At 43.0% G+C, this 12,057-nt stretch overlaps 2 protein-coding genes across 2 annotated transcripts in view; one reads left to right on the forward strand and one right to left on the reverse strand.

Moving 5' to 3' along the window:
- The window catches only part of cdc73 (cell division cycle 73, Paf1/RNA polymerase II complex component, homolog (S. cerevisiae)), a 38,514-nt gene that overhangs the window by 13,064 nt on the left and 13,393 nt on the right, over nt 1-12,057 (reverse strand). Inside the window, exons 9-11 of the mRNA XM_061732902.1 lie at nt 11,873-11,951; nt 8,094-8,158; nt 117-174 (exon numbers count right to left, since the gene is read on the reverse strand). Of these exons, the coding sequence (XP_061588886.1) occupies nt 117-174; nt 8,094-8,158; nt 11,873-11,951 (202 nt within the window). The remainder of the gene's footprint in view (nt 1-116; nt 175-8,093; nt 8,159-11,872; nt 11,952-12,057) is intronic.
- Nucleotides 3,631-8,703, forward strand: LOC133453055 (beta-1,3-galactosyltransferase 2-like). The gene is made up of 2 exons (XM_061732903.1): nt 3,631-4,458; nt 6,064-8,703. Exon 2 carries the CDS (start codon nt 6,175-6,177, stop codon nt 7,438-7,440), a length of 1,266 nt encoding a protein of 421 aa, XP_061588887.1. The 5' UTR covers nt 3,631-4,458; nt 6,064-6,174; the 3' UTR covers nt 7,441-8,703.

Below are 12,057 nucleotides of genomic sequence, written 5' to 3' on the forward strand. Positions count from 1 at the left end.
TACTTCTTTCCAAGTTTCTGAAAATGTCTCACTGACTCTTTCTTGCACAGGAAAACATGTTTAGTCCATGTGAAACACGGTGGGTTCATGGTTAAAGTGTGGAGCTGAGAACCAACCTGGACGCGGCACCGGCTGCAGGGCTAGAGTCTGGGCCTTCCGAGCTGATGCTCCTTCCTGGAAAAGAGATCACACCAGATTTATACACAATTTGTTACGGGGGTTTTGCCCCTTTTTAATGTTTAATTTTGCATTACCATAAACTTGCGCCAAATAAATAAATAAATAAATTAATAATTAAGTAGGAAAATGTGAGTTTTAGAGAGAAAATACCAATAAGGATACTGCTTCTTCTGTACTCGCAGTGAACGAATTGAACCAAGTGAACAGATTGTAGCTTACAGCAGTGATTTAACTCGTGTTCTTCACCTTGGCTATGAATGATTAAAGATGGTTCTGGTACCACCGAAGTTCTCTGTTGTGGTTATGCTGAAACTGAAACGAAAATTTCCCCAATGCCGTTTGCAGGCAGAGCAGCTTTTTCATGCTACAGCTCTGTTTTCACTCTCCCTCTCTCACACACACATTCTGCTCCTGTGAAACTGATACACTTAATAGCCACCATGTGTTCAATTCACTTTCATTTATATAGAATCTATTACATTACAAATTGTCTCTAGAGACCCCCCTGCAGCGTAGATCTATAGCAGCATATCTACCATGAAGCTATGTTTGAGACTAACTATTATAGTCTTGTTCTGTAGCTGCAGCTATGACTACTGACTCTAACTCACTAGAGTTTACACTAACTAGAGGTTTACTAACACCAACTAGAGGTTTACTAACACTAACTAGAGGTTTACTAACACCAACTAGAGGTTTACTATCACTAACTAGAGGTTTACTAACACTAACTAGAGGTTAATAAACACCAACTAGAGGTTTACTAACACCAACTAGAGGTTTACTAAACACTAACTAGAGGTTTACTAACACTAACTAGAGGTTTACTAACACAAACTAGAGGTTTACTAACACCAACTAGAGGTTTACTATCACTAACTAGAGGTTTACTGACACCAACTAGAGGTTTACTGAACACTAACTAGAGGTTTACTAACACTAACTAGAGGTTTACTAAACACTAACTAGAGGTTTACTAACACTAACTAGAGGTTTACTAACACTAACTAGATGCTTTACTAAACAGAAACGTTTGAAGTTTGGTTTTAGAGGTGGAGGTGGTGTCAGCCTCCTTAACCCAGATTAGAATAGACTTTGTCATTGTGCTCAGGTTACAACGAGATTGGTTGGGATGTTCCCACCAAAGTGCAAAGGAAGCAGAAATAGGAGGAATAAATAAGTATGAAAAGCACAGTATAAAAACATAAAAGCAATACAAACAATGTCTGGATAAAGTGCAACAAACTGTGACCTAGACATCACCCCCACATAATTCAAAAAAATACACCTGTTCTCTTATGTTAGTTGTGTATTTAACAGTCTGATGGCCCAGGGATAGTAGGTGTTTTTGAGTCTATTGGAAGTTGGTTCCATAGTAACGGTTCCTGATAGCAGAAGACCCATCCTCCAAATCTACATTTGGATACTCTAAACCTGCTCTCTGAGAACGGAGAGCTCTGCCAGGAACATAAAGTACTATCAGGTCTTGCAAATATCACAGCACCAGGGTGGTCTCTCCTGTGTTGATTCCTGTCAGCACTCGCGCTGCTGCATTTTGAATCAGCTGGAGGATATTTACTTGGACATCCTGCTAATAACTCATTGCAGTAATCTAGCCTAGATTAGAAGATACAAACATGTGAATTCGTTTTTCAGCATCACTCTGGGAGAGGCTCCAAGGTTTCGCTAAGTCATACTGGAGGCCATCCCAACACCATTTAACACCTTCTTTAAAAGGTGGTTGGGACCAAAATGAATAACCTCTGTTTTATCAGAATTTAGGAGTAAAGAATTGGTGGACATCTAGTCCTTGATGTCCCTAAAATGTGCCTGAAGTTTGGCTAATGGTTCTGTTTCATCTTCATAGACAAATAGAGCTGCATATCATCAGCATAGCAATGAAAGTGTATGCCGTGATTCTGGATTATACTTCCCAACGGCTGCATGTATAAACTGAACAAGATTGGCCCTAGCACTGAACCCTGCGGAACACCATAACAGACCCTTGACTGTTCTGAAGAAACCTCATGTACATGAACAAACTGGAACCTGTCAGATAGATATGATTTAAACCAACGTAGAGCTGTCCCTTTAATCCCAACAACATGCTCTAACCTGTGCAGTAAAATGTTGATCTACAGTGTTAAAAACAGCACTGAGGTTCGTGACTCGAACCAGTGCTGTCTCTGTGCGATGATGCATTCTGAACCATGACTGAAAAACTTCAAGCCGCTGCCGGGTGGGCCTGGTGGATTTCTCAGAAAGTCTTCACTACTGAGAACTACAGGAACGCAGATCAACAGACTGTCGGCCTGGCTCCAGTGCTGAACAGAAAATGTAGATTATTTTTATAATCATCTATCAACAACGAATGATAAGCAGTTAAATAGTGGTTAGATCAGAGGGAGTTTACAAGCAACACTAACGTATCAGGTTCTACACCATAGGTGAGGAGATTGAGAGTGTGATTAAAGCAGTGCCTCATTTCATTTACTTTTTTTGAGACACCCATCAATTGTAAAAAGAGAATTAAAGCTAGTGCTGGACGGTATGACCAAAAATTTATATCACGGTATTTTTCAAAATTATATCGGTTTCACGGTATATCACGGTATTTTTTTTTTCATGCACAACTGGGTGTTAACCACATTTTCTAATGATTTGGAAAGTAATTGCTGCAGTAAATTGGCTTAGAATGGCCTATTTTACTGTCAAATCAAATACATTTGATTTAGGCGTGCTTTTCAAAGAAAAAAATATTTTACAAAATTACAAGGTAGAAAATATTTATTGAACATAAAAAACTGAAAATGTTTTAATTTCCCAGCATTATGTGGTTTTGGTTCCACCTCCTGGTGAATGTTAGGTAAAATTCTTATGTGGTTACTTTTTGGTTGGCCAACGATTTATGTTTGTGGTGCAACCGTTACGGGAGCGGCCAGTCTATTTCCTGTTATTAATTGTTTGGTTTTTTCCCCACTTATTCCACCGAACACCGAAAGTGGTTTTTTTGCCATTTTCGGCCGAACAATTTCGGTTACCGAACAATCGGTGCATCACTACTGCTAAACAGTCCCCTCACAAACAGTGTCCAGCGGTGCGGCGGAACGTAGCTCCGCGCGGCGTTCCCAACGTTGTGTACGCTACTGTACATACTCACCGGTATTACAGTGTATAAAAAATTCATATCATAAGAAAAATAAACACCGGTATTCGGTATGAACCGGTATACCGCCCAGCACTAATTAAAGCTGCAAGCAGCGATGAACGGGCCCTCGCACTCACTCTCAAATAATTCTCAAAAACAAGACATTTTACCCACCCCCTTTTCCCCCCGGACAGCATAATCTCAAATAATAGTTTTTGTGGGGAGTGGGTGTGAATACAAATAGGTCAGTGGCACAACCCCCTCTGCTGTAACAGCGCAGGCAGCAACAGCAGCGGCGTGACGTGGTGGGAGAGCGTAATGCCACCAAGCCAGAAGCTGCCTTTCACAGCGAACGCACAACTGACAGCACTGCTGCCACTTTATCTTCCTCCTCCCCCGCCGTTTGCACCCCCATCACTCTCTCACAGACGGCGATGGGAACTGAGCATGAGGCGCCGCTGACTGCGGAGGGTGAAGAGAAGACGCTCAAAAAATGGGCAGAAGCACAGCTGATGGAAAGAACAGGCGCATGAATCAAAGAAGGGAGCATGAGAGGAAAAAAAGCATCGGCATGGAAATAAGAAAAGGAAAAAATTAAAAAAAGAGGAACCAAGAGATGGAAGGCTCAAGCATTTCTCAGATATGGAGCCAGTCTGACCGTTGCTGCTTGGATCTGCATAACAGGAGAAGGATGGCAGTGAACGGACCTGGGCTTGCAGCAAACCGCCAGCAACAGACTCTCTGCTCCTTTCTGCCAAAAGCAGCAGCAACACGGCGCTATTAGAATCAGGTCTCTTGGGATAAAGCGCCGAGACAGACTGCAACACCGGAGCCCCCGTCACACATGTTCGTACCGCGCACAGAGACACAGGTATGCACATTACACGAATCTGGGAGAAAGCAATGATTGTCTGGAATAATCCATTCTCAGTGATGACTGAAGCATAATCCGTCGGAGGAAAAGAAGATTTGTCTCATGATGCGGAGGAAATGGAGGACATGAAACAACAACCCCCAGCTGTATGCGACTTGGACAAGAGCAGGAGGGTGACTGGTGTGTGCAGATTTAATTTCATTACACCCAGGAGTGATGGATGCAAGAAAAGAGACAAGTTCATAAAATAAATTGGGTAAGTTTATGATGTGAAGATTTAGACTGCAGCTGTGCACCAATTAAATGTTACAGCATAAAAACGGTCAAATATCCAAGCAGGGTTTAATATTCCAGTACAATGTAAAGGGCACTTCCCTTTTAAAGGAAACATCTGTTTCCAGCAGTTTGTAACAACCACTGACAAACCAGCCTTTGTCTTTTTGACATTCTCTGACTCTTTTTTTCCCCCCCTTTGCTTAATTTGAAGATGAGATTTAAATCAAGATTTATAAAACACATGCTTCAAGTGTTTTAGTAGAAACTGGAGCTTATTAAAAATCATGGGCTGGTTATTTGGTGAATGACACAATTTTAGAGTTTAAAATAGTCAATTTGCAGCAAAACTTTACAGAGTCACTGTGAGTAATTTACCTCATCGTATGAGGAAAATGTTTTTGGCACTATCACTATGCAATAAGCAGAGTCTGTACATCATTTAAAGAGCACGTCAGCAGGCTCCTCGGCCCCACATAGATTTATTTGCACAAGCAGCGTCTACAGTCATCCTTGTTGTTCATCACCAGCTCTTCTCTTTTTCTAAAGTACAGCTTGCATGGCAAAAACCACTACTACCTGCTAAATGCAGAACGGTGAGTAAAATGCATTGTCAAATACGGAAATCTTCAGTTTCACAATCAGTGAAAAAAAAAGCCTGTACTTGGCATACAGACAGAATTTTCAGAGATGTTTCAATTGAACATGTAGTAAAAAAAACAGCAAAAAAACAAGCCCAACTCTAAAATAATTGTGCCACTTAGTAAGGGGCAGCTGGTAAGGTCTGCAGGGTTCTGCAGCACCGCAGGCGCACATCACTGCGGTTACACAGTTTTACAATCGTTTTACTCAACCCATTTCCCAAACATGTTGTACAACCCTGAAGTGGGCAATACTAATTTCAAAACTGGTACACCCTTCAGAACAAGCGGGTGCAGAGGAGTCAGGCAGCCAACCGCCTGATAAGAGGGCATGACTGAAAATGAGATTTCTGTACTCTGTTGCAAACTGTAGTCAAAATCCTGCAGTGACATTTCATTAATATGTCAGGAAATTGTGGCTGTTGTAAATCAGGGGCAAAATATGACTCATTAAAACAACTATCAGTTAATTGTGTGTGTGACACAGAAACATATATCAAAAATACTTATTTTACTACTTCTCAAAAATAAATCTTTTACAAAAAAATCAGTTTGAAGACAACAAAAAAATGTCACATTGGATATGATTTTTCAATTAGTTAATAATTAACATCTACGTTCAACAGATAGTTGCATGAAATCACAAAATGCACCATCTCAAACATATTTAACATACTTTAGATATAAATACTCAATTCCATTTTATTTATATAGCGTCTATTACAACAGAACTTGTCTCTAGGATCTTTCCAGAGACCCAGAACATAAACCCCTGATCAATTATTACATAAACAATGGCAGGTAACAACTCCCCTAGTGGGAGAAGAACCTTAAGCCAAACAGTGGCAAGGAAAAACTATAAAATATCTAATATATCAAGGTAGTAATAATTCTGTGATTGGCCTTTAATAACCAAGCGGATTAATATCTACTTTTGTGTCTACCAGGTAACCACAAGGCATCAAAGAGATTTGCATACATGGAGGCGATATGAGCAAGCGTGAAAAGCCCTGAAGCATCGGAGTGCGAAAGCTGCGAGCAACTGAACCAGGAGAACCATGCAGTGGAGACGCCGCCACTGTTGTACACACACAGCTAAACTCCTGTATCTCCTCTCGGTGTTGGGCGTGCTGCTTTTCCTGGTCCACCAAGTGTGGCTTCCTAAGCTCGGCGGGACGCCGTGGTGGCGGGGCTACGTCCTGGTGCCTCAGGGGGATCACACCAGCGCGGTCAGATGGAACGCCAGCATCCAACATTCACGACTGAGCTTTGCGTCTCAATCTCAGCTAACTTTCAAGGCTGAAGCCAACGCGAGCTCCCCGGAGAAGCAGGACACTCCTCTCCCTAAAGGCGAGCCGCACTTGGACAACAATGGCTCGGCCAACGGCAGCCAAAGTGAGGACCGAGACTTCAACGGCACAATAACTAACGGGCCCTTCCGTTATATTATCAATGAACCGGACAAGTGTGCCGCGAACCGGCCGCCGCCGTTTATCGTGCTGCTGATCGCCACCGAAGCTCGAGAGGTGGAAGCCAGGAACGCTATACGCCAGACGTGGGGAAGTGAGGATGTCGCCCCGGCTCTGGGATTCATCCGGCTCTTTCTCCTGGGGATGAAAGAGGGCGAACTGGGACTCGTGCAGCAGAAGATGCTGCAGGCCGAGAGCCAGAGGCATCAGGATATCATTCAGCAGGACTTCCTGGATTCCTACAAAAACCTGACATTGAAGACGTTGATGGGAATGAACTGGGTCTCCATGTACTGCCCACGGGCCAGTTACGTCATGAAAACGGACAGCGACATGTTTGTCAACACAGAGTACCTCATTTACAAGTTGCTCAGACCAGAGCTGAAGCCCAAGAAGAACTACTTCACAGGCAACAACATGAGGGGCTTCGCGCCCAACCGAAACAAGAACAGCAAGTGGTACATGCCGCCGGAGCTGTACCCCGGCGACAAGTACCCCACCTTTTGCTCTGGGACCGGATACGTGTTTTCAGGAGACATCGCGAGGAAAATCTATCAAGTTTCTCTGAGGATCCATCACCTGCACCTGGAGGATGTGTTTGTTGGAATCTGCCTGGCCAAGCTGAGAATCGAGCCCACCCCTCCGCCCAACGGCTTCCTGTTCAACCACTGGCGGGTTTCTTACTCCAGCTGCAAGTACAGCCACCTGATAACGTCGCACGGCTTTCACCCAAACGAAGTACTCAAGTACTGGCATCATCTTCAAAGCAGCAAACGCAACGCCTGCCTCAACACGCTCAAAGAGCGATCAGGAAGAACGCACGGCAGAATCAATGCACAGAAACCGGCTCATTGACTGAAACAATGCGGATTACATTTGGTGAAGAGTCCAGGTCTCATATTCCCATCTTAACTGGACATCCGGTGACTTAGCAACTGGCCTCTTATTTACACAGCATCTCAATACAAATACAGAGTAAGGAATGATGACACAATCAACAATTGTCGCCAATTTTGTACAAATGAAAGTTGTCTATCGGAGGGAAACCACGGAGGGTTATGAACACATTCCATCACACTGAAAAACACGACTTTCCCTGTGTTTCAAAAGCACATTGGTCGAATATTAGACCAATCGTACATGCCTGACAAACTGAACCATACGGCGGACACTGCAATGAAGCATTTCCATATTTGTACAAGTCTAAAGGAGTCAAAAGCACAGTTTCTAAAACAGCACCAGCACCAGGTTGAAACTGCTGCAGTCCTACATATAAAACATTTAAAAAAAAAAAGGAATTATGCAAGAATAATTCCAACTCGAAATGTACTACCAAGTTTGCGTTCTGTAGTTTGTGCCAACTATTTTGAAAAAGTAAAATATAGACCAGCAAACATTCTTTGTTATGATCTAGAAACGTGCCGTTTTTAACTGACCATGTCTCTAAAGCACAAGAGAGCTGTAAATGTGCCGTGATGATGTTTAAGTGGATAAACCACCGATCTTACCGTCACTGACTTCAGGGTCATACCGTGGTACGTCCCCATGGTATCAATTTTGAAACCCTCCGTTTCTAGAAGGGGGAAGAAGAAGAAAAAAATGTTATGGCAGCACAAAATAGCTTATTTTAATATTGCATAAGTAATACATGAATATATATATATGTTATGATTGCATCTTTCAGGTCTTTTTTGGTATATTAAGCTCCATGTTGCCAAAACTATGTAAAAAGTTTTAAGCTTCTATTTACTGACTTTTCCAGACCTGACACTGGGATGTTACAACACATGGGTTAAACGGGAGGACAGAAGTTGTAATCCGCGTCGTTGTGGCATAAAGCAAATGTTGTTGTGTACTTCATGTAGCTCTGACTTGTTTGATTAGCGTCTGATTTAAAAGTGGTCACATTAGTAAGTTAGAGGTATTCTTTTAAAGTTGGATCTGTAGAGATTTCAGCTGTCCTTGAATGTACGTGGAGGGAATGGGCGTGTTTACTTGGTAAGTTGCACAGCCAGATGTGTCCTTCAAATGTACACATGTGGATAAATCTGTTGGTACTCTTTTGAAAAGTAAAGAACTGTGAAAGACTTTTGAAAGAACCGAAAATGACCAAAGTTAATGGGATCCAAAAGGATTTATTAAACATTTAACACAATCAGACTTTGCTTTTTATTTTGTCATTAACCTGATACCATTCCTGTAAAACTTGCATAATTTAGCATAAAACGCCTATCCAAGCCATACCAAAAGTAAATTGAAAGCTGTTCTTGAACCGTTTGTAAGTACATAGATGGTTTTGGTCCCTCAATATTTTACACATGTTTTTGTAAGATTGTGTCTAGACCCTTCCAAAAATGGCCATTTGGAGACACTATTGGCGCTTTTGCATTAGTACCACCTTAGCCCGGCTCGGCTCCGCGCGGCTCTTCCCGTTTGTCCCCGTGTGTTTTCGCACTGCCAGGGGAGAAGTGGGCAGGTTGGGGTGAAGCTGCTGTGACGTACTCGATTGCGCAACCGCTTTGTTCATGTCGGCGCTGATCAGAAATCAGCTGGAGCCGCGAGCGGCTGAGAGTAAAACAGCCCGTCTACATCCCTTTTTTATTTCTCTCCTCAGCCACCAGGTTTATGAACATCTGCACCTCAGAGTTGGATCACCAAACAGACGTTTTGCGCTTTATAATTAAATCGCCGCGAGCCGCGGGTCGCTCTCGCTCTGACTCCCGCTTCCTGATTCAAACGTTTGACGGCCCCGCCCCCCGACCAATCAGAGGCGCGGAGGGTGGTGACGTCAGAAATAGTCCCGGCTCAGCCCGATATAGAACCTGGCTGAAATGGTTACAGAAAAAAGTATCGACTTGGAGCGGCTTTACCCGTCTCAGCTCCTAGTGTGAAAGCGCAAAATGGGGCCGTGGCGGGTAGAACCGAGGAGAAGCGATACTAGTGCAAAAGCGGCTCAAAAGGACACTTGGATAACCATGGTCACATACCTAGGATAAAAGGGCATAACTCTTGAACCTTTCGACGTATAGTCATAATTTTGGCCTCTAATGAAAGCTGACAGAGGTATCCTATCCCATATCCAGATTCACAATATTGCTGAAAAGAAGTTACTGAAACATTAAGCTAAACTTTGCATACAAAAGAGTCAAAACACAGACGCATGTTTCATTCGCTGGAAGTGAATTCACTTTACGCATGTACTTCCTTGTTGTGGCTTTATTACCACCCGCTGAAGCGGCACATTGTTGTTTTCAGAATTTCATTGGCTATACAATGTGCCAGTCATCAGCACGATTGGTTCCAATTGGCTAATTCTTTTCATGACAAAAGGAGGACATGGGCTTCATTTCTATACAGACGCTCATTGGCTATTGTAGGTTGTGGAGAGGACAGGGAAGCTCCTGCATGGTTGAATGAGGTGTCAATCAAAAGGACAGCGTACAGACTCCATTTCGACCCCAAGTTATCTGTCATCTATACGTGCAAAGCGGAGTTACAGCGAATAATACGTTGAAAATTTGGGACATTGAGCAGCTAATTTCAAATGATGCAGTGGCCATTTGTGGATATTTACTGGTATAATCATGTATTTTGGACTAAATACTTTACTGGATTGTATCGACTGGTCCTTTCTGAATGTAACCAGACCATTTTTGTGGGAATGCTTTGATCTGACCAGTACTATGAGGCTTCATTGGTGAGTTGCGTCAATTGCGTAAATGTTTGTGGTGTGACACAGGCGTTGATTGCACCTGCTGTTATGATTATATCCTGAAAGGGTTTGCATCGGTGGAATCACAAAAATCTCAGCTTTCCAAAGATATGTCGGATGAGTACGTCACGTAACATATGAGTTGTGTAAATGACCTAGTTTTGTTAATTATGGACTGGGTGGCAACGGGTTAAACTGAATATTTCACACACCAGAAAAACGGCACAAACAAAAATGGCGGTGGCTTCACAGCCTTTCCAGCGGCTGCTGCCGACGAGCTTCTCAAGCGGAGCTCTCAGACCTCTGCAGCCTCGAGGTGTTGCGGCCCGTTCTCTCTGAACAGTGGCTTCTCCACATCTTTACACAGATGTAAAAGTGGACTGAAACCACAGGGAGCCATGTGAGAACAGCCCAGCGTTTTCTTATCAGCCATTCTCCATGCTCGGAGCTGCGTTCTGCCTCGTTATCCTGTTGGAAGACTCACGACCTCTACAGAGACCCAGCTTCCTGACACTGGACAGGATGTTTTGCTTCAGGCCTCATCACGTTTTATACAGAGTCGAAGCCGAAATGTCAAACATTTGGGGCCGCCAGGAACACCATAGCAACAATAAAAGTACGTATATTGATCTGACAGAGCTGTGGCGTCACCTTACGGCCTCCAAAGAGCTTTGGTTCCGTCAGTCTAAAGGACTTCTAGCAGAAGCCGTGTAGGTCACCAGCATGCATTCCAGTTATGGGAGTCCTCTTGGATCTGATTCCATCTTTTATAAATGGTGGGACAATGATGTATTTTGAGCTTTGAGATCCACTTGAATGTCTTTGTTTTCTTGGTTTATTATCTACTTAATTAAGTTTCCCTGCAGTCACATCCCAGGAGGCTGGATATAGGCTAGTGGACTTTGTACTTAATAATATTTGCAGCTACAGCCACACGAGTAGGATGCTACTTGGAGATGGTCTTACAGCCTTATTGACCCTGTTTTTCCATCGTCCATCGTTAGTAAGAGAACTGACACAAAGTACAGAGTGGTTTTCACACTTTAAATTAGTTGATTAATGACTGATAAAAAACACCATGATATTAATTAAGGTTATAAATTAGTTTGACTTGATTAATAATCACTTTTATGAGTACTAATAAATGTGGCCATACTATTTTGTAGAATATTGTTTTAGGATAAGCTTCTAGCTTTTATTGGTTTACTCCATTTCATACTAAAAGGCATCCATGTGTATATTAGGCAACTGTTTTTAATTTAATCACATTCAGACAGCGGGTCCCTTGTTTCCGTGTGCTGTCAGGGTAGCAGCACGTCTGTAAGTACTCTAGCACAGAACGGGGACGCTGCACTGAAGGGCGACTTCTGTTCCACCGGGCTTAAACCTCCCTGCATCACAGAGGTGATCTGACGGACACGGTGCCCTAAAAACGGACTGAAACTGAATCTAAATGACTTAACGGTCATGGAGTTAATAACATGTAGGTTTCAGTGACTCAGACCATCTTAGAGCCAACTTGCAAGCAACCTAACATACAATTCACTAACTAATGACAAGTACAAACCCACTCACCCTCTTTTCCTTTGAACTGCTCCTGAATGTATCTGTTGTAGGGTGCTGGGCCCGGCTGCTTGTTCCTCAAGGACGGATCCTGGAAACAACAGCAGGCACGGACGGTCAGAACTCCCGTTTACTAAACCTAGATCTGCAGAGGCCATTTACGTTCACGACAGCCAATGACACACAAGCCGTTCATG

Source organism: Cololabis saira, chromosome 10, assembly GCF_033807715.1.
Source record: "Cololabis saira isolate AMF1-May2022 chromosome 10, fColSai1.1, whole genome shotgun sequence".
NCBI classification, from domain to species: Eukaryota; Metazoa; Chordata; class Actinopteri; order Beloniformes; family Belonidae; genus Cololabis; species Cololabis saira.

What these genes read in the sequence shown, in the direction of transcription:
- LOC133453055 (XM_061732903.1), top strand. Translation starts at nt 6,175, where the DNA reads ATGCAGTGGAGACGCCGCCACTGTTGTACACACACAGCTAAACTCCTG.